The sequence below is a fragment of the Delphinus delphis genome, chromosome 19 (assembly GCF_949987515.2).
Source record: "Delphinus delphis chromosome 19, mDelDel1.2, whole genome shotgun sequence".
Taxonomy (NCBI): domain Eukaryota; kingdom Metazoa; phylum Chordata; class Mammalia; order Artiodactyla; family Delphinidae; genus Delphinus; species Delphinus delphis.
This window is the reverse complement of record NC_082701.1, coordinates 45,246,818-45,270,276: the sequence shown is the minus strand read 5'-3', so window position 1 is coordinate 45,270,276 and position 23,459 is coordinate 45,246,818. Positions and strand designations below refer to the sequence as shown.

Genomic DNA, 23,459 nt, shown 5'->3' with positions numbered 1-23,459 from the left:
ATACCGCCTCCTCTTTGGAGCTTCCTTTAGACTGTTGGCTCCAGCATACCTGAAGCGGGCAGTGGCTAAAAAGAACAGAGGCATACTTTCCAAGAGTATGAATTTTGTTTTGATTTTTTTTCTTAGTGTTATGATCACCTTTATAATTAATTTCTTGATTCATTTCAGATGAAAAAGCCAAGATGACATCTAATACGGCAAGAGTTTTGCATCAGGACCTCCTTGATTTATGTAGTCCCGTCTGTATTTATTGCTATTACTAAGTTCATTCCTGTCAAATTGTCAGAGGTTATGAAGAAGTGTTTCATTAAGCACTTAGAAGTAGTTATTATGACTAATTTAATATACTTGCAAGAACACTTTCAGGAAGAAAGCTGTAAAGATTGAAAGATAAGATTTTTAAAGTCTTCTCCTTGAAGGATATGTCAATTAATTGAAATTTGTCCTGAAAAGATTGGTAACCATTTACATTTAGTGTGTATTCTTCTAGGTAGGAGATTAACAGACATTTGGGTTTCACAAATCAGTACACGACCAAAAAAAAAACTGGGGGATGGGGGCAACATAGAGGGATCAATTTCTAAAGTTGCCAAGGAAACACATAAGTAATATCAATTATATCTACCTTCACTGTCATTTCAAAAAAGAAATGTTCTAGGACTAAAAAAAGGAAGGATATAATCTCAGAATATAAAGTATTCCTTTAAATGGAAAAAATTCAGTATTATAAAAAACAACACATGTCCTTATTTTTCTCATCTTATCGTGGTTGACAGTCACAAACTTTGTGAGTTTTGTGTGGTGATGAAGATGAAAACGGCAGGGGACGGGGGGGGGGGGGGGGGGGGGGAGCATGTTTGTTTCCTAGTATCCTTTGTTCTTTTCGCATAGCCATTTGCATAGATCCAGTGATATTATGAATCAGCCTGTACTCTTCTCATATACCTTAATTTAAAATTGCAGCTCTCTTATTATTTATCGCTGACTTTCCCCACTTCCATTCTTTCTTCATTTTTTTCCCTGTAAGAGTCTCTGCTTCAGTTTCCCACACAGCTGGGGTGGGTTATAGGGAGAGGCAGCCTTGGCCAGAAGCACCCTTGATTGTCTCTGCTGTGCTCTCACTCTATCTTAGAAAAAAAATTTTTTGTCTAATGTTGCAGGAGCTAAATGTGCCACAGTGAAAGAGAAAGAGAGAGAGCTGCTTGCTGTCAGACAGGTGGTTAAAATCCCTTTATTGCCTTAGAAGCAAAGAGAAGAAATGAGCAGAATGTATTAAATCTTAACAGTGTTTTGTTTCTAAGAAGAACAGACACATCCTCCTGTTAGGCTCCTCTTTGCTTCCTTGGAAACGTCAGCATGAAATGGAGAGAGAGACCATTAAAAACTGTGGTTCACAGATTTCTCTGTCTTCTTGGAGGCCCTAGTAGGTTTTGTGGGGAAGCCTTCAGATCATGTCCCTCATTCAGGATTTCTCAAATTAGAATTTGGAAGCCCTGTGAAAATGCTGTAAGGATAAGGTAGGAGGACTGTGAAAATCTGAAAGATTAGACAATTAAGTAGAACCCTGGAAACGAGAAATTAAAAAACGGTGGGTTGGGACAGTTTAAAGTGGAAGAGGAAACAGAAAAACTTAACTTTTTTAATTGGACTTGGAATCAGGAGATCTGAGTTCCAGTCTTGGCTGTGTTACCTTGGGCAAGTGCTTTTCCCTCTCTTGGGCCTTTGGAAAATAAGGAGGTTGGATTAAGAGGAGGATTAAGATGCATTTTCATTTTAGCTTGAAAATTCTGTGATCCTAAAAAGATTCCCACATAGTTTAATGTCTAAAGGAGTTGGCAAGAAAGACTGAAAATGTAATACCTTTGCCCCGCCTAGCAGAGTTATGAATCAGCTTTGTTCTAGGACATATAAATATCCTTGAGAATTACAGGTCATCAGGAAAGAGTTTCTTCACCTTTGTTAAATACAATGACCTTGTACATTAGCACAGAGAAGGAACCTTAACTAGTTTTAACAGAGCACAGCAATATTATAAATAGTCATTGCCTCTCATTTTGCCTTACAGTTTTGAAACAGAGTCTGTACTAAAACTATGTCTATTATTTAAAATTAGAAGTTAGCCTAGAGCCTGTCTTAGAAAGATGTGAAATTCCAGGATTCAAAAGAAACCCCATATGTAAATCAACTATACTTCAATTAAAAAATAATAAAATTAAAAAAATAAAGACACCCCATAACCTTTCCCCAATGTTTTCTCTACCTACTATGAGGTACGGGGAATTCCAACATTCCCTCATCTGGTTTTGACCCTTTGGACTACAAATACCAGTGGAGAAGTGACAGAAAAATCCAGTTGCTCCCCTCTCAACCTTTTTATCAATAAGGACAATTTTCATAATTATTATTTTTCTCCTTCTTGGGCCCCATATTTTGAAAGAACTGGTCTATCAAACAAATTTTACTTATTAAATAAGAGTCATCTGTTTTCCCAATTTAAAAAACATTTATCAATAATACCTACTTGTCAGTCTAAGCTTCTTTTATGACAATACAATTACCCACTTGATGTAATTCCATTTAAAAGAAAATAAATCTCGTACTATAGTTAACCTGCGCAGTTTTTTAGAGGTTAACGATATAATCATTGCAATCAGGCTTTTTGAATCATTGAAAATAGCTTACAACTATTACCAAATAGTTCACCAACTTTACGCCTCTCATCACCATGATCATGACTACTTTCCTGAACCTATTAGCCAGGGGTCATAAAGTCAAATTCTTACAGGGGTCAAGCAGATCAATGAGTGAAGCAGGCTAGATGTACAACAATAGGGAGTGGTGGAGAATGTGGCAAATAGCACATCTATGTCTAAAAGGGGGCTGATAGTTACCACTGGGGACAGGTCTTCTGATTCTGTAAGAGAAGTCAGAAATCTGGATTTTTATGTGTAGTCCTCCTAATTTAAAAAAACTTAAAAAAAATCTTGTATATCTAGGAGTAGAAGAATCTTCTCACCCCAATATGTGTCATTCTCTGTTAGGTAAGTTAAAACCTGGTGTTGACTTGGGCTTTCATTGTTTCATGGAGATTTTTGTGAAACAGCTCTTGTAATTTTCACTCATAGTCTACTATTCCCCGAAGCTCAAGCATGATCACGATGAACCAAATCAGAGGATAGTTAGTTCTGCAGAAATACCTCAGAGATATTGCAGATACACTGCAATAAAGCAAACATCTCAAAAAAGTGGGTAACAAATTTTTTTGGTTTCCCGGTGCATATAAAAGTTAGGTTTACACTTCACTGTAGTCTATTAAATGTGCAATAGCATTATGTCTAAAAACGATGTACATACCTTAATTTAAATATACTTTATTGCCGGGACTTCCCTGGCAGTCCAGTGGTTACGACTCCGGGCTGCCAATGCAGGGGGTGCGCGTTCCATCCCTGGTTGGGGGACATAAGATTCCCACATGCTGCGGGGTGCAGCAGAGAAAAAAAACCCAAAACTTTATTGCTGAAAAATGCTAACCATCATCTGAGGCCTCAGTGAGTTGTATGTAATCTTTTTGCTGGTGAAGGGTCCTGCCTCAATGTTCTTGGCTGCTGACTGATCAGGGTGGTTGCTGCTGAAAGGTTGGGGCGGCTGTAGCCATTGCTTAAAATAAGGCAGTAATGAACAATGAAGTGTGCCACATCAATTGATTCTTTCTTTCACGAGTGACTTCTCCGTAGCAGGCAATGCTGTTTGATAGCATTTTACCTGCAGTAGAACTTTTTTCAAAATTGTAGTCAATCCTCTCAAACTCTGCCACTGCTTTATCAACTAAGTTTATGTAATGTTCTAAATCCTTTCTTGTCATTTCAACAATCTTCATAGCATCTTCACCAGGAGTAGATTCCATCTCAAGAAACCATTTTCTTTGCTCATCCATAAGGAGCAACTCCTCACCCATGAAAGTTTTATTATGAGATTGCAGCAATTCATCACATCTTCAGGCTCCACTTCTAATTCTAGTTCTCTTCCTATTTCCACCACATCTGCGGTTACTTTGTCCACTGAAGTCTTGATCCCCTCAGTCATCCATGAGGGTTGGAATCAACTTCTTCCAAATTCCCGTTAATGTTGATATTTTGACCTCTTCCCATGAATCATGAATGTTCTTAGTGGCATCTAGAATGGTGACTACTTTCCAGAAGGTTTTCAATTGACTTTGCCCAGATGCATCAGAGGAATTACTATCGATGGCAGCTATAGCCTTATGAAATGTATTCCTTAAATAATAAGGTTTGAAAGTTGAAATTACTCCTTGATCCATGGGCTGCAGAGTGGATGTTGTATTAGCAGGCATGAAAACAGCATTAATCTCATTGTATATCTCCATTAGAGCTCTTGGTGACCAGGTGCATTGTCAATGAACATTGTCAATATTTTGAAAGGAATCTTTTCTTCTGAGCCATAGATCTCAACAGTGGGCTTCGAATATTCAGTAAACTATGTTGTAAACAGATGTGCTGTCATCCAGGCTTTGTTGTTCCATTTATAGAGCACAGGTTTTCAACAGGTACCAAAAAACTGGAAAGCATTTCAGATAAGATGTTAATAGCGCAAAGATAGATACATGCCTCAGTGAGACAGATTGAGCCTTATACTAGCTAAATAATGAGAGCAATACGCTGTAGGACTGTTATTTTCTGAAGTAAAGTTTATCTGTTTCTCAATTTTATGTGTATAATACTCTCCTGGTGCTAGCTTTGACTGGCGAATTTTGAAATGTTGGCCCCAGTAATGATTGTGCTAGTTCATAATCTTTATTAGATTATGAGTATAATCCCCAAAAGTGTTAGAAATATTTCCAAGCAGTTTCTGATCTTTTGTTTTTTTGTTTTGTTTTCTTTTTTGTTTTTTGTGGTACGCGGGCCTCTCACTGTTGTGGCCTCTCCCTTTGCAGAGCACAGGCTCCGGACGCGCAGGCTCAGCGGCCATAGCTCACAGGCCCAGCCGCTCCGCGGCATGTGGGATCTTCCTGGACCGGGGCATGAACCCGTGTCCCCTGCATTGGCAGGCGGACTCTAAACCACTGCGCCACCAGGGAAGCCCCTATCTTGGTTTTTGACATGCCTTCCTCGTTAAGCTTAAAGTAAGAGATACGCGCATCTCCCTTCATTTGAATACTTCGAGGGCACTGTAGGGTTATTAATTGGCCTAATTTCAATACTGTTGTGTCTCGGGGAATAGGGAGGCCTCAGGAGAGAGAGAAACAGGGGAACAGCTTGGTCGATGGAGCAGTCAGAACACACTCAACACTTATCAACTGTTTGCTGTCTCATATGGGCACAGTTTGTGGCACCCCAAAACAATTACAAAAGTAACATCACTGATAACAGATCACCATAACAAATATAATAATAATGAAAAAGTTTGAAATATTGTGAGAATTACCAAAATGTGACACAGAGACACAAAGTGTGCAAATGCTGTTGGAAAAATGGCACCAATAGACTTGCTCGATGCAGGGTTGCCACAAGCCTTCAATTTGTAAAAATCGCAATATCTGTGACGCTCAATAAAGCGAAGGGCAATAAAACAAAGTATGCCTGCGCTGTGCTGAGGACTTTACCTGCATTACTTGATCCTGTGAACAACCCTACAAAGTAGTCATGATTGTCTCAACTTTGATGATGAGGACACTTGGGCTCAGAATGCTTAACTAAGTAATAGAGAGGGACTAAGCTGGAATTCATACCAAGCTGATCCAAAGCCTGGGACCTGGAGTAGGAGAGAAGCTATCACAGAAGGGGCAAAAGTTGAATAATAAAGACAAACCACCTCTCTCATAATTTCCTGTTGTTGCAACAACCCTAACAGGTAGGTGTTGGAATCCCCGTTCTACAGATGAGGAAACTGAGGATTAGAGAAACAAAACAACATGCTCAAACTCACACAACTAGCAGGAGGTGTAGTTGGGATTTGAACTCAAGGCAGTTTGACCCCACAGTCCATGCTCCTTCCTCTACATTGCAGTATCTTGGAGACTAAGGATTAGGATAAAGCTACCAGAAAGCGATTGAGAACATCTTACTGCTTTTAGGAGTTTGGGGGTTGTAGCAGAGATATTCATCATTCACTGAATATCCTTGTGCTCTTCACATTTCCCTGCTCGCTTGCCATTAACTAGCCCATGTGAATAGTTCTAGTCAAGGGGCTATGGATAGAATTAACGGTGTCACTTTCAGACAAAGCAAAGCAGAAGGGATGCATATTCTTTCACTTCTTCCTTCCTCTGACATGGCAACTGGGGAGAACATCTGTTAGTCTGGGATTTGAATAATGATGTGGAACAGAGCTACCTGCTCACATGTAAGTGAGAAGTAGATCCTTGTGTTAAACCACTATTCTTTAGGGTTAATTTGTTACTGCAGCATAACTTAGCCTATCCTGACTAACACAGGTATTTTCACTGGCATAATTCAAATACTCAGAAAATTTTCATTATAATAAGAATTCAGGGGAAAGTTTAATCTAGTTTAATGAAATACTGCTTAATTTCAAGGGCAAGTTCATAATAATCCCCATCCCTCCCACCAGGGACCCTGAGTCATATAAAATGCTGAATAACCTGCAGTAAAATCATAATTTTCCCTCGGAATAGACTTACATCTATTGACAACACATCTTTAAGGAAATAGGGCAGCAGTAGTGCAGCTAGAAAAAAATTAATTCATTTGTTTCATTTTATTAAAAAAGACAAATTATACTTAATCTCATGCCAGCAACTACAGAAAATAAAATCTATATGTTAATGACAAATTCCTTCACACTCATATAATCTTTTTTCAAGAGCCTATCTCTGAAACATCAAGGTTGTTGTATAGCAAACATCATGGGTAGTTTTTTTGTATGTAATACTAGAAAACATGAAGGACACTACTGTGAATTCTCAAAAACCTGTGCTCTCAGAGGATTGTGTACATATTAAGAAAAAATTGGAGATCTGGTGTTCCTGCCAACAGATTCCTAAAGTGTTGCTGTGGAAACTCATGAATTATTTGTCTTTATTTCTCTGGGCAATCTTGGTAGTAACAATAGTGTCAGCCTCTGTTTAAATTATAGGTATTAACAGCAATCTCTTACATTTTCATGTTACCTTATAGTTTATAAAACATTTTACACATGTCTTGTTTGATCCTCACAGTCACTCTGTGAGACAGGTAGTGATATCATTATTTATGATGATTTTGGCTCTAGGTGAGTACTACAATTGCTCTCGGTTTTGTACAGGACAATCATTCAGCCCTTTTGCCTTATGGGTAATCACTGTATGCCAGTAAGAATTGAGATAGGAGATGAGAAATTAAACTAACACATGTAATTTTTAGAACTTCTCAAAACTGAGTTCTCTGAGTTACCTGAAGTATAGTGACATCACATAGCAATAGTTATACTCCAATAAACACTTCCCTTATATTGTACTATGCTAAGCACCTTATGTATAACTTACTTAATCTTTATAACAATCACATAAGAAGGGTCCTATTTTTATCACACCCATTTTACAGGGGAGGAAAACTGAGGCACAGAGAATTTAAGTCACACGTCCTGGGTCACACAGTTTGTTAGTGGCTGAATAAGAATTGAGACCAAGGTTGTATGGTTCCTGGGTCTTTAACCATTAGACAAAATTGCCTCTTACATTAATGACTAACTTATATAGTACTTCCTACATGGCAGGAACAAACATATATAAACTCATTTAATCCCTATAAGCAACACATTTAACATTTGAATTCAAATCGAAATTAGATTTAGGAGATAGGGAGGAAAAAGAGGATGGGTAAAAAAGGAGGGGTGCGGAGAGAGAGAGACAGACAGACAGGAAGAACAACTTAAAAGTGCCTGCAATGAGACCTGCCATTCAACTGAAAGAACATGTGCCCTGAAGTGAGCATGAGATGAGGAGGAGAATCAGCTCCCCTGGCCAGTCCCAGTTAATTCCCTCATGGCTCTCAAAGTGTGAGCATCTCATGTGCTGAGGAAGAATCTAGTGCTCACAGATTTGCCAACTACTTCATTTGGTTCTCAACCGAAGAAACAGCAATCTCTTCCCATACTGGAATAGAAACCTGCCCTGCAGTGCTTATTAAGAGGAGGTGTTTGGGTCTCTGAAGTGATACTTTCCCAAAGAATTTCCAAGGATAGTGTTGACTATAGTCTATTTTTGCCTGACTTTGGAACTTTATCTCTGAGTAAGCTGCAACCCACTTGTATCACTGAACATGAGCCGGGTCAAAGGGAGTAGCTGGATTCCTATAGCTGTAACGCAACTCTGCTGCATATATTCAACATTGCTCATGGAAAAGTTTCAGCTACCAGATGTACATGAAGCTACCACATGTACGAACAGAAAAACAGGCCTCTCCTCCTGGCTCAGCCACTAAAGAGCTGCTCAGCTCAAGGGTGTCACATAATCTTTCAGAGACTCTGAACTAAGGGACTATACCAAAAGATAATCTCTAAGATCCTGCGAGTCCTCATATTATATGACTGACATTTAAAAAAATAATTTAATGGTAACAAAACTTAGGAAGCCTTACCTCCTTGTGCGTCATTCTGCAAACTGTTATGTTCCTCTTGCAACAGATTCTCATCCCAAAACAGGTCATTTTTCACTCCAGCTGTCATTTGTAGGCAGTTTATAGGCAGCTCAAGGGCATCATTTAAAACACTGCACTAAAGAGGATATAGACTTTGGTGTCGATAAAGAATCATAGCCTTGAATTCCTGAATTTTATAGTTATGGTACTCATAAAAGTGTTTAATAGCAAACTTGGGTCACTTGGAAATCACCAGTCTAAAGGACTTTGCCCCAATCTGACATGTGGATCATATTTGTTTTTAAGAAAATATTTAACGATTTATTAACAATTTCATATTTCTGCTTAAGATTTCTGCACAACCTCTTTCAATCACTCTAGATGTAGGCATAATGTGTTTTATGATTCCATAAAATCATGTTTTATGATTCCACAATGCTATTAAGTTAAGCATCTTGGGACTTCCCTGGTGGCGCAGTGGTTGAGAATCTGCCTGCCAGTTCAGGGAACACACCCTGGTCCAGGAAGATCCCACATGCTGCGGAGCAACTAAGCCCGTGCGCCACAACTACTGAGCCTGTGCTCCTAGAGCCCGTGAGCCACAACTACTGAGCCCACGCGTCTAGAGCCCATGCTCTGCAGCAAGAGAAGCCACCACAATGAGAAGCCCGCGCACTGCAATGAAGAGTAGCCCCCGCTTGCCGCAATTAGAGAAAGCCCGTGTGCAGCAACGAAGACCCAACACAGCCAAAATAAATAAATAAAATAAATTAATTTTAAAAAAAGTTAAGCATCTATTAAGCTATTAAGGCTTCTATCATTGACTTTGTTTTGTCATGATGAGTGGTTATCCTGATTTTCTACCTATATTAGACCAATTAAAATGGGCCAATGCGAAAACTTAACAGCTGCATATGTATGGGCCCAAGAAAAACTTCCTGATTATGTTCTATTTGTCAAAGCCTAGAGTAAAAGCACCCATAAAACTAAACCATCCACAAATGGAATATCTACAATGGTTACTTCATTGCAAATTGAAAAATAACGTTCAGCAATTTATAAATCTGCAAGTTTATTATTTAAACTGACATGTCTCAAGTACTTGTTTCAAAATTCTTTCACTTACATTATATCTTTTGATCCTTAGGCTTAGAGAGCCTGAACTCTTAGTCTCTGGAATCAGACTACCTAGGTATATATCCAAATTCTACCACTTTACTAGCTGTGTGGTGATAGGCAAGTTACCTAACCTCTCTGTTCCTGCATTCCCTCATCTATAAAATGGGGATAGAAATAGAATCTACCTCCTGACTTATGGTTACTATGAGGATTAAATGAGCTGAGATGTGTACACTGTAAGTCACACTAAGCACTCACTGAATTTTAGCTATTATAGCTACTATCCCACTTTACAGAAGAAACTGAGCCTCAGATTAAATGATTTTTTACACCTATAAACAGGAGTTGGGACTTAAAAACAAGGTCGAATGAACTTCAAACCTTTGCCTCTTAACTCCACATTGCTTTTCTTATTTAAGAGAAGAAACCAGGCTTTCTAACAGAGAGCTTTTAAGGAACATATTCTTTTCTTTTTTTAGTCCTTAAAAGAGAGGACAAGTTTTTCATCTACTTTCAGGGTAAGATGCATATTATCTTCTTTTAGTTTTTTACTTGCCCTGTGAATGTGTCCAGTTTTACTTTTATCTGATGAATTATTCTTGGAACAAGGAAGAAAGAAAATTAAATGAAAGAAAAATAGAATGAGATGCACAAATGGGAATCTGATGAGAAAATATTATAAAGAATGTGCATTAGAAAAGGTGGATTTGAGTCACCACCTCCTTCGTATTAACTATATTTCTCAGATTTTTATACTTTGTCTCAAGAAACACCTCTGAAAAGAGTACAAGAATGTCATAATTATTACACTTAAATATTTGCTTAAGATAGCAAAGAATGTAGTTCATGAACAAAAGAAGAAATAAAGAAAGCTCTGGTTTTGTTCAATGCACCATTAAGGAAAACCAGTCTAACAGCATTCCTAAAAGGAAACCGGGATCTATGGTCTCCAATGATGCTTATTATTTTCTCTCAAGTCCAATTTCTCCTTTTTCATCTCTATCATTTTCTCTTCCATGTGCCTTTCTTTTCCTTTCATACTCATCTCAATCTTTCTGTGATTCTACAATTTAGGTTTTGGTGATCACGGGTGATCATTTTCTAAAAACGATTAGTTCAAAGAGAAGCATTCTCAGAGTAGCCCAGCTAGGGCCTCCTTGTGGCTAGATCTTCACAGCGTTATATCGGTTCCTTATTCTGTTGTTGTTCACAAGGATCTGGCAAAAGGAAAGAAAAACAAGGGCAATTTCCCTGCATCTTCCAGAATAAGGTCTTAACCCCCAATGGACACAATGGGCTCTCCGCGTTTGGCCCCTGCCTTCTCGCTCTTTAGTTCCAACCATGCTCAGTGTCTTCAGTTCCCAGACAGAGACTTGCTGCCTTAAATTCTTCTTAAAAGAAGAATTACCTCCAGGTAGAATGCCTTTCCTCAATCATTATCATTTAACAAACCCTTAATTGCCCCAAATTCAAATCATTTCTCCTCTCTTCCAAGGAGCTCTCCCTAAACCTCCCGGTCTGACTTACATATTCCTCTTTCATGCTCCACATTACACCATGCAAACCTCTACCAGAGCATCATGGTTAGGGTTAGGATTGGGGTTAGGGTGATTCACCTCCAAAACATATCCCATTTTCATCCACTTCTTTTCATCTCCACTGCTGCCCTCTTGATCAAGGTCACCAGTCACCTTTTGCCTGGACAATTATAGTCTCCGAACAGGTCTCTGGCTTACATTCCCATCTCCCTTCAGTCTCTCATTTACACTGCAGCTAGAGTGACCTTTTTAAGAAGAAATATTTCATATATACAAAAATATAGATAACGTATGAAATCAGGTGTAACAAATAAGATGAAAACCCACGTACCCACCACCAGTTTAAGAAACGCAATATTGCCAATATCTTTGAAGCTGGCTGTGTCTCTTTCCCAAAGGCAAACACTACCTTAAATTCGATGTTTAATATTCCCTTGTTTTCTTTTTTTAACATCTTCATTGGATTATAATTGCTTTACATTGTTGTGTTAGTTGCTGCTGTGTAACAAAGTGAATCAGCTATACATATACATATATCCCCATATCTCCTCCCTCTTGCGTCTCCCTTCCACCCTCCCTATCCCACCCCTCTAGGTAGTCACAAAGCACCGAGCTGATCTCCCTGTGCTATGCAGCTGCTTCCCACTAGCTATCTATTTTACATTTGGTAGTGTATATATGTCCATGCCACTCTCTCACTTCATCCCAGCTTACCCTTCCCCCTCCTCGAGTCCTCAAGTCCATTCTCTACATCTGCATCTTTATTCCTGTCCTGCTCTTAGGTTCTTCAGAACTTTTTTTTTTAGATTCCATACATATGTGTTAGCATATGGTATTTGTTTTTCTCTTTCTGACTTACTTCACTCTGTATGACAGACTCTAGGTCCATCCACCTCACTACAAATAACTCAATTTCATTTCTTTTTATGGCTGAGTAATATTCCATTGTATATATGTGCCACATCTTCTTTATCCATTCATCTGTCGATGGACACTTAGGTTGCTTCCATGTCATGGCTATTGTAAATAGAGCTGCAATGAACATTGTGGTACATGACTCTTTTTGAATTACGGTTTTCTCAGGGTATATGCCCAGTAGTGGGATTGGGTTGTTTGTTTTTTTGATATTGAGCTGCATGAGCTGCTTGTATATTCCCTTGTTTTAAAAACAAATTCTTTTACCACGTATGTCTGTATGTCTAAACAATACATTATGTAATTTTGTTTGTTGTTGAACTTTTAAAAAGTGGTTGTGTGTCATTTGCTTTGCAATTTGCTCTTTGCACTCAACATTATGTTTCTGAAATTCACCCACGTTGATTTTCATCTTCTCTGTAGTAGTCCATTGTATGAATATGTCACAATTCACACACACTCCTGTTGATGAACTATTGGGTTTTTTCCAGGTTCTATGCAATCACCAGCAATGCTCACATAAACAGTCATGACTGTGACGCCTAGGGCACGTATGCAAGAATTTCTCTAGGGCAGGGCTGTCCAATGGAACTTACTCTGATGATGAAAGAGTTCTGTATCTATGCTCTCCAATATAGTAGCCGCACATCATTACTGAGCACTTGGAATGTGACTACTACTATTGAGAAAGTAGATTTTTAACTTTAATCTTAATGAATAAATTTAAATAGCCACAAGTGGCTAGTGGCTAGTGGCTACCATACTGGACAGTGTAGTTTTCGAATACAAACCCACGAATAAAGTTTCTGGGCTATAGAGTACTTGCATCTTCAACTTTACAAATATTGACAAATGTTTTCCAACTTGGTAATATTATTCATATCTCCTCAAGCAGTATGTAACGATTGCCAATATTACTTTTTAATACCTGCCTTTAAAACTTTTGCCTATCAAGAGATAACATGGCATCTTATTAAAATTTTATTGTGCATTTCCAACATTACTGTTGCCATTCATTCTTCCTTTTGTGTGAAATGCCTGTTTAGGTCTTTTTTCCATTTTTTATTGGATTTTTTGTCTTTTTCCTACTGATGCTTAGGAGCTCTCTACATATTTTTAGTATTATTTTTTAATTTGCCTTGACACTGGATCTGTTTAACTAGGGAAGCCCCATAGAAGCAATAGGCAGAAGGCATATCTGCAAAGGCAGGTGATGCCACTCACTGAATTTACATGCATTTTCTTTTCTAAAATTGTGGATTCATGCTAGAATCCTGCTTCTTGTAGCTTTGTTCCATGAGATGTCACAGGGCTCAACAGTATCTTTTCTGGATGGAGTTACAGGGGTAGGTCTGAACAATCCTACTCTTAGGGAAATGTCTTCCTGGTTTGGTCATCTGGGGCAGACCCACTGCAAAACCAGCTTTCCTCTGCTCTTCTTCTCCGTGCCCACACACGGGCCGAGTGTATGGGTGTGAGTTGCTCGGTGGGAAACTGGTACTAAGGGTGACACCCTGGCAATGAGGGCAGAGCAGGAGACCGGGCAAAGTGATGATGATAGGAATTTCTGGGCATGGGGTGGGGAAATGTAGTCATTGGCATGAAAAGGGTAGCAGTAAAACTGGCCCCTCCACCTTCTCCAGTGATTCCATCCCTCCTCTTTTCCAGTGCTTATATTCTAGCCATGGTACCTTCTCTGCCACATATTTAATCTCTCATCTGTACTGGTTCCTGCCTTTCAGTCTCCAGGTAGACATTAGTTTTCCTTTTCTCCCAAAAGACCTTCCCTGGTATTTCCTTCCCTCTCAACTTACTGCAGTGTGGCGGCTTCTGCCCACCCCACCATTCACTGACGCTCTCCTCTCTAAGGTTGCCTCTGACGTAGTTACCAAACTTTTCTGGAGCTTTCAGTTCCATTCACCATCTTCTCCTTGCCTTCCTGGGATTCCAGGGCATAACTGTACGGGTCTTCTCCTCCCTCTCTCAGTGCTCTTTCTGTGATTTACTGCTAGCTTCTCTGTCTTCACCCATTCTTTAATGCCACTATTTCCAGAGTTAATGGTACCCCCTTATGGCATCCTTGTAACAAGCAGTAAAAGGTTCACCATACTCTGATTGGGCGCAGCCCTGGGCCAGGGCATGTGGCTTCAGGTCCCATTCACCCCACTCAGCCTGGTACCCTTGTGCCATTAACACCCTGCACAACGGCATGCAGCTGCCCAGGGTACAATCTTGGTGCTCATCTTTTTCTTCTTTATTCTCTTTCCCTGTGCAACCTCGTTGACTTTCATGGTTCGAAGACCTGTGCAATTCTAGACATCTTTTAATCTGCCTCCTGGACTTCTTTTCCTGGGTGTCCTGTGGGCATCCCAAACTTGCCAAGGCCCAAACTAATTTCATTACCCACTCACTTGCATATTCCCAAACATATCCATTTTTCTGTATTCCTTCTCTAAGTTAAGGACACCACCATGCAACCACTCCTCAAGTGAAAACTTCCAGATTATCTGTGCTTCCTCCTTTTCCACAGTTTAAAGCTTCTATCATCCCCCAAGTGCACTGCTGGGTTAGCCTTCTAACTAGTTTCCCTAGGTCCAGAATCTCTCCCCTCCAAATCACTCTCCCCACTGCTCTTGCATTTCTTTCTTTACATAGAAATGAGCATATGGTTCCCTTGTTCAAAAACCTACATTGGCTTCTAGTTAACCATAAGATAAAGTCCAGATACTCAGGCATGGCATACAAAAGCCTTCATATTCTGGCCCAAATCTACCTTTCCAGTCCTACACTTTGTCCCTGATCTCAACACCTTCCCTGATCTTAACCACATCAGACTATGATGCACAGTTTCTTGAACATAATTTTGCCACATGCTTTAATGCCCCAGTGCCTTTGCTGGTGCCTTGCATGCCCTTCCTCTGTGTTTTGCCTTGTGAAAGCCCATCATCCACTCTTTAAGACTATGTTCACTGTGACCCCTTTTTTCAGGCACCTCTGGTCCAATTAACAGCTCCTTCCTCACTGCTTTTACATCTCTACTGTTATGTTAATACAGATTCTCCAAAAGTTATTTTGCATCTTTTTCATTACATTGTGTGTTTCTTAAGGGCAAGGTTAAGCTTAAGGTCTCCATATCATCAGCAGTTTGCCCAGTGACTGTACATGGTAGATATTGAATAAAATTTTGAGTTGAATTGGGCAGGATGCGTGAACATCATTTTGTGAAAGGACCAATGATTTCTTTCAGCATAATTTTCAACCTGTTCCTTTTCTTCAGACATCAGAAGATTCTCAGAATGGGACAGCTGATGGGCCCTGTTGGAGACAGTTGCTATGTCATATCCCCAAACTTTGGCTAGGTCTCTCTAGGGACACAGAGACTGTGATTTCTCAAATGACTGATTGGTGTCTGAGTATGGTTTTTCCCCAGATATTAGAGTTCCTTAGAATCAGAGATTATTTTCAATCTAGGACCTACATGCTAGGTTCCACAGAAGACTCTCACTGCTGTAAGTAGCAGAGTCAGGCTTTTCAGTGGTAGATCTATCTGGATTTGTTTCATCACCTTTGGGTCCCATCCCAACATCTCACTAAAGTTTGAGATTTTAGAGCACGAAAAACAACATAAAAAGGCTTCACTATCTCAAAACCTTGTTAAACTTCTCAGTTATCCTGAAAGCCTGGGGACGAGGGCCCGCTCATTTGAAGGTTTTGTAGAGGGCTGGACAAACAGTATCGATGCATCAGACTGACTTCTGTCACTTCCCTTAGCTAGGTAGGAGACACTCACTGACTCCATGAAGCCCAGAATGGGTAGTTTCCTCGAAATGAGCAATTGTATGTTTTTTATGTTGTTGGTTTTTTTTTTTTTTTTTTTTTTGGCTGCTTTGGGTTTTTTTGGCCGCGCGCAGGCTTTCCCTAGTTGCCGCGAGCGGGGGCTACTTTTCCACGCAGTGCGTGGGCTTCTCATTGTGGTGGCTTCTCTTGCTATGGACCATGGGCTCTAGGCACGCAGGCTTCAGTAGTTGCAGCATGCGGGCTCAGTACTTGTGGCTTGCATGGGCTTAGTTGCTCCACAGCATGTGGGATTTTCCCGGACCAGGGATCGAACCCGTGTCTCCTGCATGGGCAGGCGGATTCTTAACCACTGCGCCACCAGGGAGGTTCCAGCAATTGTATGTTTGTTGAACCCTGGTAGCAACTGAGTGGGTAAGAAAGAGCTTGATTCCATTTCCCCTCAAACACAAAAAACATTGCCATTGAAAGTGCTGTGGCTGGTCGGCCAAGGATACCTATTGGAAGAGCTTTCGGGTTCATTTCTGAAACGAGTCAACCCATCCTAAGCCCAGTGCTTAATTATGCGGCCCCTGAGCCCGCCCTACCGCCTTGGAGCCCCCTTTTGGCCTCTGAAAAGGCTTCATGGGGCCAATTTCACAACGCTAGGGTATTCGGTCTCCGGGCCCAGCATGTAACCCCTCGAGTTCCACGCTCGGGGCTGACCTTATCCCAGGCGGGCGCCCCGGTGGTCAGGAAGCGTAATCACGGCTGTCTGTGGACGCCGGCTCCGCCGGGGCCGACGGCTGGCAGCGCTGAGGGAGAGCTTGGGCCTGAGCCGAGGGGAACCCGCCCGTGGCGGGGGCGCAGGCGGCTGCAACGCGTCAGCGACCCGCCCCCTCGGCCCTCCCACGGGCGGGGCCAGCCCCGATGGCGCTGACTCAGCAACGCGTGGGGGGAGTTTTGTCCCTCCGCGGACCCCGTTTCTCTCAGCCGTCCGCCGCCGCTGAGCCGGTTTCCTCTTTCCGGCGGTCGGGGTGCGAGAGCCAGGTCGGGCCGCTTAGGCAGCGAGTTGCTGTGCAGCCCCGGCTCTTGCCTGAGGACCCCGAAACTACCGTTCCCCCGCCGGGCAGCGTGGGCGCCATGAACGACGCGGGTGAGGCGCCACTCCTCCCCGCCGAGGGTAAGCCGGGGGGCGCGGGTGGCCTCTGGGGACTCAGCTGCGCCCCGGAGGCCCGGCGGCGGGGAAGGGCCGGGGCCGGGTCCCGGGGCGATGGTGAGGGTAGAGCTTTCTGGGTGGGCTGGAGCGGCCCGGAGGGAGGCAGCATCGTGGGCGAGGACGCCGGTGAAGGGCTTCTCCGCTGCTATGGTCACCACGGGATGCTCTTACCAAGTTAGAACCCGAGTGTGGGAGTCCCGGATCAGCCTTTCTCAGCTTCTTTTTGATGTTATAATCAATCCCGTTTGGTCTTTTAGCAGGACTGAATTCGGAGAAGGTAGCTGCTCTGCTTCAGAAACTGAATTCCGATCCTCAGTTCGTACTGGCCCAGAATGTCGGCACCACCCACGACCTCCTGGACATCTGTCTGAAGAGGGCCACGGTCCAGGGTGTTCAGCATGTGTTCCAGCACGCCGTGCATCCTGAAGGCAAGCCCGTCACCAACCAGAAGAGCTCAGGTGAGGTCTTCAAACTTCTTGCACACTTCCCTTGACTTTATTGACAGCGTCCCATTGTGGTGTCTTACCTAAGAATGGCCTTGGGGAGAAGAGGTTTGGATAGAAAGAAGTTGTAGTGAATTTTTAGAGAACAGAAGCCAAGTACAGGCAGGTCCAAGAAGGTTACTTTGTAACTTGTTTTCGTGCTCTGTGGTTCGTTAATATATTTGATTTGAGCACTAAAGTGACTGACTAGCCCATGGTCATCTGTTTGAATGTAATTCACGATATTCTGTCTTGAAGTTATGTGACTGCAGCCCCATGTCTTGGAGATATATGTTCTTGGTACGAAACAGATCATGCAAAAGGTTCATGCTCTAGAGGACACCTCCACGTTTCCCTGAAGGCCATGTACAAATGTATGGGATGGAAAAGACACAATGTAATTGCATCAAAATGTCATCAAATGTTATTTTTAAGTGTACCTTTTGGTTGCAATTTGAACACATGTGCTAATGGGCTAAGTTACCACCAGTAGACTAGTTTGTAATACAGAAAAATACTCATTTCTCATGCCTTGCTGGTCAAGAGCTCTTGCTTTGCTATCTGCTATCTAGCACCACTAGAAAACAGAAAAACAGCTACAGTGAAAGATGGGTTATCCAGGAATCTAAATAAGGACATTCTCATGGCAGAATTGTACTAAAAGGACTTTTTAAAGTCTATCCATTTTAAAACTACTCCCAGTCTATTTATTTTGGCAGAAAGTAGATCACTGCTTGCTTAAAGCCAGTCAGAACTCAAAGTGTACATTTATAACATGGATGCATTTTATTGTATGTAAATTATACCTCAGTAAAGGTTATTTTTAAATTTTAAGAAAAAAATTATGATCTTGCAGTAATTAATGTTTTGCCACAGTAGAAAGTGCTTGTGGTGGTGTGGCCTGTCAGGCTACAAATTATCCAGTTAGATCCAGTTAGTAATGTTATTAGTGGTCCTACATGGTTTAGATTGCAGTGCCCTTTTAGGGAAAAGCCTGGAAATGTTCATCTAGAACAGATCATGTCTTATGTATCCTGTAATGTCACTTTTATTTGCAAGAGGTACAAATAGCACATGAGCTATGTAGGTTATTTTCCTGCAGTTTTCACATTAACAGTTCATCCAGATTTCCTCACTAGAAAATAATAGTGTGCTTATGAGAGAGGTGGCATACAGATAAAACCAAGGTAGAGATGAGCTATACTAAGTCATTAGTGACTTTTAAAAAAAAATTTTATTTATTTTATTTATTTTCCGCTGTGTTGGGTCTTCATTGCTGCGCGCGGGCTGTTCTCTAGTTGCGGTGAATGGGGGCTACTCTTCATTGTGGTGCCCAGGCTTCTCATTGCAGTGGCTTCTCTTGTTGCGGAGCACGGGCTCTATGCGTGCGGGCTTCAGTAGTTGTGGCTCGCGGGCTGTAGAACGCAGGCTGAGTAGTTGTGGTGCACGGGCTTAGTTGGTCGGCAGCATGTGGGATCTTCCTGGACCAGGGCTCGAATTCGTGTCCCCTGCATTGGCAGGTGGATTCTTAACCACTGTGCCACCAGGGAAGCCCCATTAGTGACTTTTGAAAAACACTGTGTGTAGTTACTTATTTTTAATTATTTTTTCTTCGTGTAAGATTACTGTTGTTCAATTGTAGAATATTTGCAAAATACCGATGAGTAAGTATTCTGTCAGGTCTTTATTCTGTGTGTGTGTGTTTAACATAAGTGATACCTTACATATTGTTAGGTAACCTCCCTACCTTTTTCACTTACCAATATATTATGAATGTATTTTCATATTAGTAAAAAAGTTATGCCCAGATAAAAGTCAAGGTTTTTCCTCTCTGAATCTTCCTTAGAAAAGAGTTACCCTATGTGTGAGGCTTTATAAAGACTTTGATAATGAGCATTCTCAGTTAATTTAATTTGAAGTAAAGTACATTTGGCAAAGACATTAATTACTCTGAAATGACCTTGATCCATGCTAGTTTGGGATACTTATGGAGATCATTTGATTGAATCCGTTTTTTTAAAAAGCAGAAAATTTGAATGCAGTATTTTTCTAGGACATGACCTCACGTGGAAATGTTGGATATCCTTGTAAATAGACCTCTAAAGATCACTTGGTGAGAGATGAAGTACAGAAGTACAGAAGATGGTGACATTGTGGAGTGTGTGATTATCCACTTACAGGACAAATGACGAATATGATTATATGGTGGTGGCATAACATTTTTTAGGGACAGCATTATGCATGGATTCAAAGCATTGCTGTGACTCAAACATAGTAGATGGAAGAAGGATGATGTGTTCTGTTTGAAAGAGTGGATCTAATAATGGTAAAGGCACTGATGCCAAGATGCACGTGAAAAGTGTATATCAGTGTGAAAATGACATGTGAAAGTGGAAAAAACAATGCTTCTGCATCAATTTATTATATTAATATGATTTGAAATATCTAAATATTAAAGCTACTAAATTAAATATTATAGGCAGACAGTTACTATTTCATCTGTATTTTTAAGTGTTTATATAATCCAGTTAACTAAATAACTTAAAAAAAAATTCTCGTTGGGGGCATGGGGATTGACTTATGTTAGAGTCATCTTATACTGAAGCAATATACTATATATTCCACATTAAAGGGTGGAGACTTTTTAAAGGTTTTGCCACATATTGCCAGATTGCCTTCAGATATTTTTTACCTGTTTAGATTCCTATCCAGGGTATATAATAATGCTGTTTCCCCAGGTCCTTGCCAATATTGGGCATTATTAATTGAAAAATAACGTTTCTCCATTTAACAGGTGTCTTATGATGAACTTTAAAAAAATGTTTCTTGGCTATTTGTATCTTTTTTGACTATTAAATTAGCTGTCCATGATCTTTGCTCATGTTTCTCTACCAGTATTTCTTTTTCTAATGTAATTTTCTTAGGTGATTTGTAATTGATTCTTTATGTGATACGTAAAGCGATTTTTTTATATGTTAAGGATATAAACCTTTGCATATATATTGCAGATAGTAAGTACTACCTTTCTTGTTTTTGTATCTTTCTGCTCTTTCTGATTTGGTCTTAAATTGTCCAAGATCTTGTCATAGATTCAGTGTTGGGAAATACAGTTGGAACAATGGAATCTATGTGAACATTCATCATAATTTCTTGATTTGCTTTCTTTTCTCAGGGCGATGCTGGATCTTTTCTTGTCTGAATGTTATGAGACTTCCATTCATGAGAAAATTAAATATTGAAGAATTTGAATTTAGTCAGTCTTACCTCTTTTTCTGGGACAAGGTATGGGACTGATCTTGAAATATTCTTTTTGTTTCAATATCAACCTTGGTAGGGACTATCTCTTCGTTTCTTGCTTTTCTAGTTGTAGTCTGCCTTCCATTATAGATGGGAGAGCATTTATTCTGATTTCCAAAGTATCAAAAGTTGACTCTTTCCAAAGGCAGAACTACTTTTATTTGGTAGGTGGCTACTTTTTGCAATGAAATAATAAGTCTGATGACTCACCTTACTACTTCCTTGTTTCTTTCTTATTTAAAATTTTTTATTTTGTTTTCAGTGATTTCCCCTTTTAGCACCTTTAAGTAGATTATTTGTATTTCTAGGACCTAATTCCCTTTCTCCGGGTAATACTTGTCTGAAAAACAGTAAATTTATTCCAGTTTTTTATCTTTAAAGTGTATGTTATATGTGTCCATTAGATCTTTATTGATTGAAGACTCTAAATATCAGATTTTTCTGTTTCAGAATAAAGCAGTGCCTTGATTCAGATAAACTATTACAATGTGTACACACAGATAAAGGAAAACACTTCAGACATTCTCATGAAGCCAGATACTGCTTTTTTTTTTTTTTTTCCCCCACACACACCACGTGACATGTGGGATCTTAGTTCCCCGACCAGGGATCGAACCCATGCTCCCTGCAGTGGAAGTGCGGAGTCTTAACCACTGGACCCCCAGGGAAGCCCTAGAGATACTGCTATGTAATTACCAACTTTAGTTTAAAAATACCTACACTGTTGGGTCTACAGTAGTTCCAGGACTCATATTCTGTTGATAATGCCAATAAAGATATTAGCTCTCTTCTCCTTTAATTTTATTTAACTTCTCTTACTCTAGGTTGAACGCTGTTATTTCTTCTTAAATGCTTTTGTGGACACAGCCCAGAAAAAGGAGCCTGAGGATGGTAGGCTGGTGCAGTATTTGCTTACGAATCCTGCAAATGATGGAGGACAATGGGATATGCTTGTCAATATTGTTGGTAGGAGCCTTTCTCTATTGAAACTGAAACCCAGCATGATCAAGCACGGCTCTGTAGTTAGGCATAGGCCATTTCTTCGGTGGTTAAGTACAGAGTAGAATTGGTCCCCAGAGGGGTATACAGTTAGCTCTAAGAACCTTTATCTCACACTCTTACCTATTAAGTACCTTTCTTAAATTAGAGGTAAGGAGATAGGTACTGTGAAGGTTGAGTTAGAGAAGAAAAGGTTGTATTAAGTAGAACTAACTTTCTATGAAAAAGTTTATCTCTTATCCGTTGATGTAATCAAGAAACGCGTTGAAACTGCAACTGTTTGAAAATGTCCTCATTCAAAAAATTGTCTTTTGGAGAAACTTCATCATGCTGAATACTTTACAAAGTGTGTTAGATTAAAAAGAACAGAATTAATTCAAGATAAATGGATAAATAGGCAGATTAAATGACCCGTTTAATAATATTGTAAGGTCATTAAGTTTTCTGAGTTAGACTAGCAAAATATGGCCCTTTTTTTTTTTTTTTTTTTTTTTTTTTGGTGGTATGCGGGCCTCTCACTGTTGTGGCCTCTCCCGTTGCGGAGCACAGGCTCAGCGGCCATGGCTCACGGGCCCAGCCGCTCCGCAGCATGTGGGATTTTCCCGGACCGGGGCACGAACCCGTGTCCCCTGCATCGGCAGGCGGACTCTCAACCACTGCACCACCAGGGAAGCCCAATATGGCCTATTTGAAAAAGCAATAGTTATTTTTGCCAGGGTTCCTGTCACTGGAGTATACGTTTACTTTATTGAACATTAAAATTTGTTTTCTTTTAGAAAAATATGGTGTTATCCCTAAGAAGTGCTTCCCTGAATCTTATACAACAGAGGCAACCAGAAGGATGAATGATATTCTGAATCACAAGGTACAGCATACGGAGCAGGGTGGGATTGCATGTAGTATGCTTACCTTAAAACTCCTAACTGATTTTCCAGGGACATTCCTGGGCATTTCAGTATACACAGTCTATGTACAAGATAGCTACTCAGTGTCTATCCAAGGCAATGTAGTCTCATATTAACTTTAAAAATAATTGAGATTAGGGTGGTTTTTTCCCTTCTCTTTAAAAATCTCCCACTTTTATTTCTATTGATTTTAATATTTTCTTATGGGTACTGAGGAAAGAAAGTCCCATTCTCAGCCACAAGCATGCTAACTTGGTTCTAGTGGAGGTGGACTGGGGCAGCTTTATGTTCTAGTAAAACCAAAAAGAACTCTTTGGAAGACTTCCTCAAAGAGCGTGCAGAGTTCTGCGGCTTCCCCAATCTATATCAGTGTAGTTTATCCATTCACTTAACATTTGATGTAGTCACTGAACTGCTTTTTATTGCCTCAGTTGCCTTAATGAATCATTCTCTCTTCTCTACATAACCCATTTTCCCAAGGAGGATTGTGAATCCTACAGGGATGCTGCTCTGCCAGCCAGACATCTTTTTTAAGAACTGGGAGTTGCCAGAATCTGCTGTCTTGATCTATGAGGCTAAAATTGGATTTGTCATCCCTGGGAGAAAGACTACATTTT

At 40.4% G+C, this 23,459-nt stretch overlaps 1 protein-coding gene across 2 annotated transcripts in view; it reads left to right on the top strand.

The window, feature by feature from the left end:
• Nucleotides 1–16,945: 16,945 nt before the first annotated feature.
• BLMH (bleomycin hydrolase) overlaps nt 16,946–23,459 on the top strand; it is a 41,720-nt gene continuing 35,206 nt past the window's right edge. The window contains exons 1-5 of one of the 2 annotated variants that reach the window (XM_059998674.1): nt 16,946–17,123; nt 17,420–17,617; nt 20,814–20,923; nt 21,763–21,904; nt 22,714–22,802. In XM_059998674.1, coding sequence (XP_059854657.1) covers nt 17,084–17,123; nt 17,420–17,617; nt 20,814–20,923; nt 21,763–21,904; nt 22,714–22,802 — 579 coding nt within the window. In that variant the 5' untranslated portion in view covers nt 16,946–17,083. Of the gene's footprint in view, nt 17,124–17,416; nt 17,618–20,813; nt 20,924–21,762; nt 21,905–22,713; nt 22,803–23,459 lie in introns of both variants that reach the window. The other variant, XM_059998673.1, reaches the window with a different exon arrangement.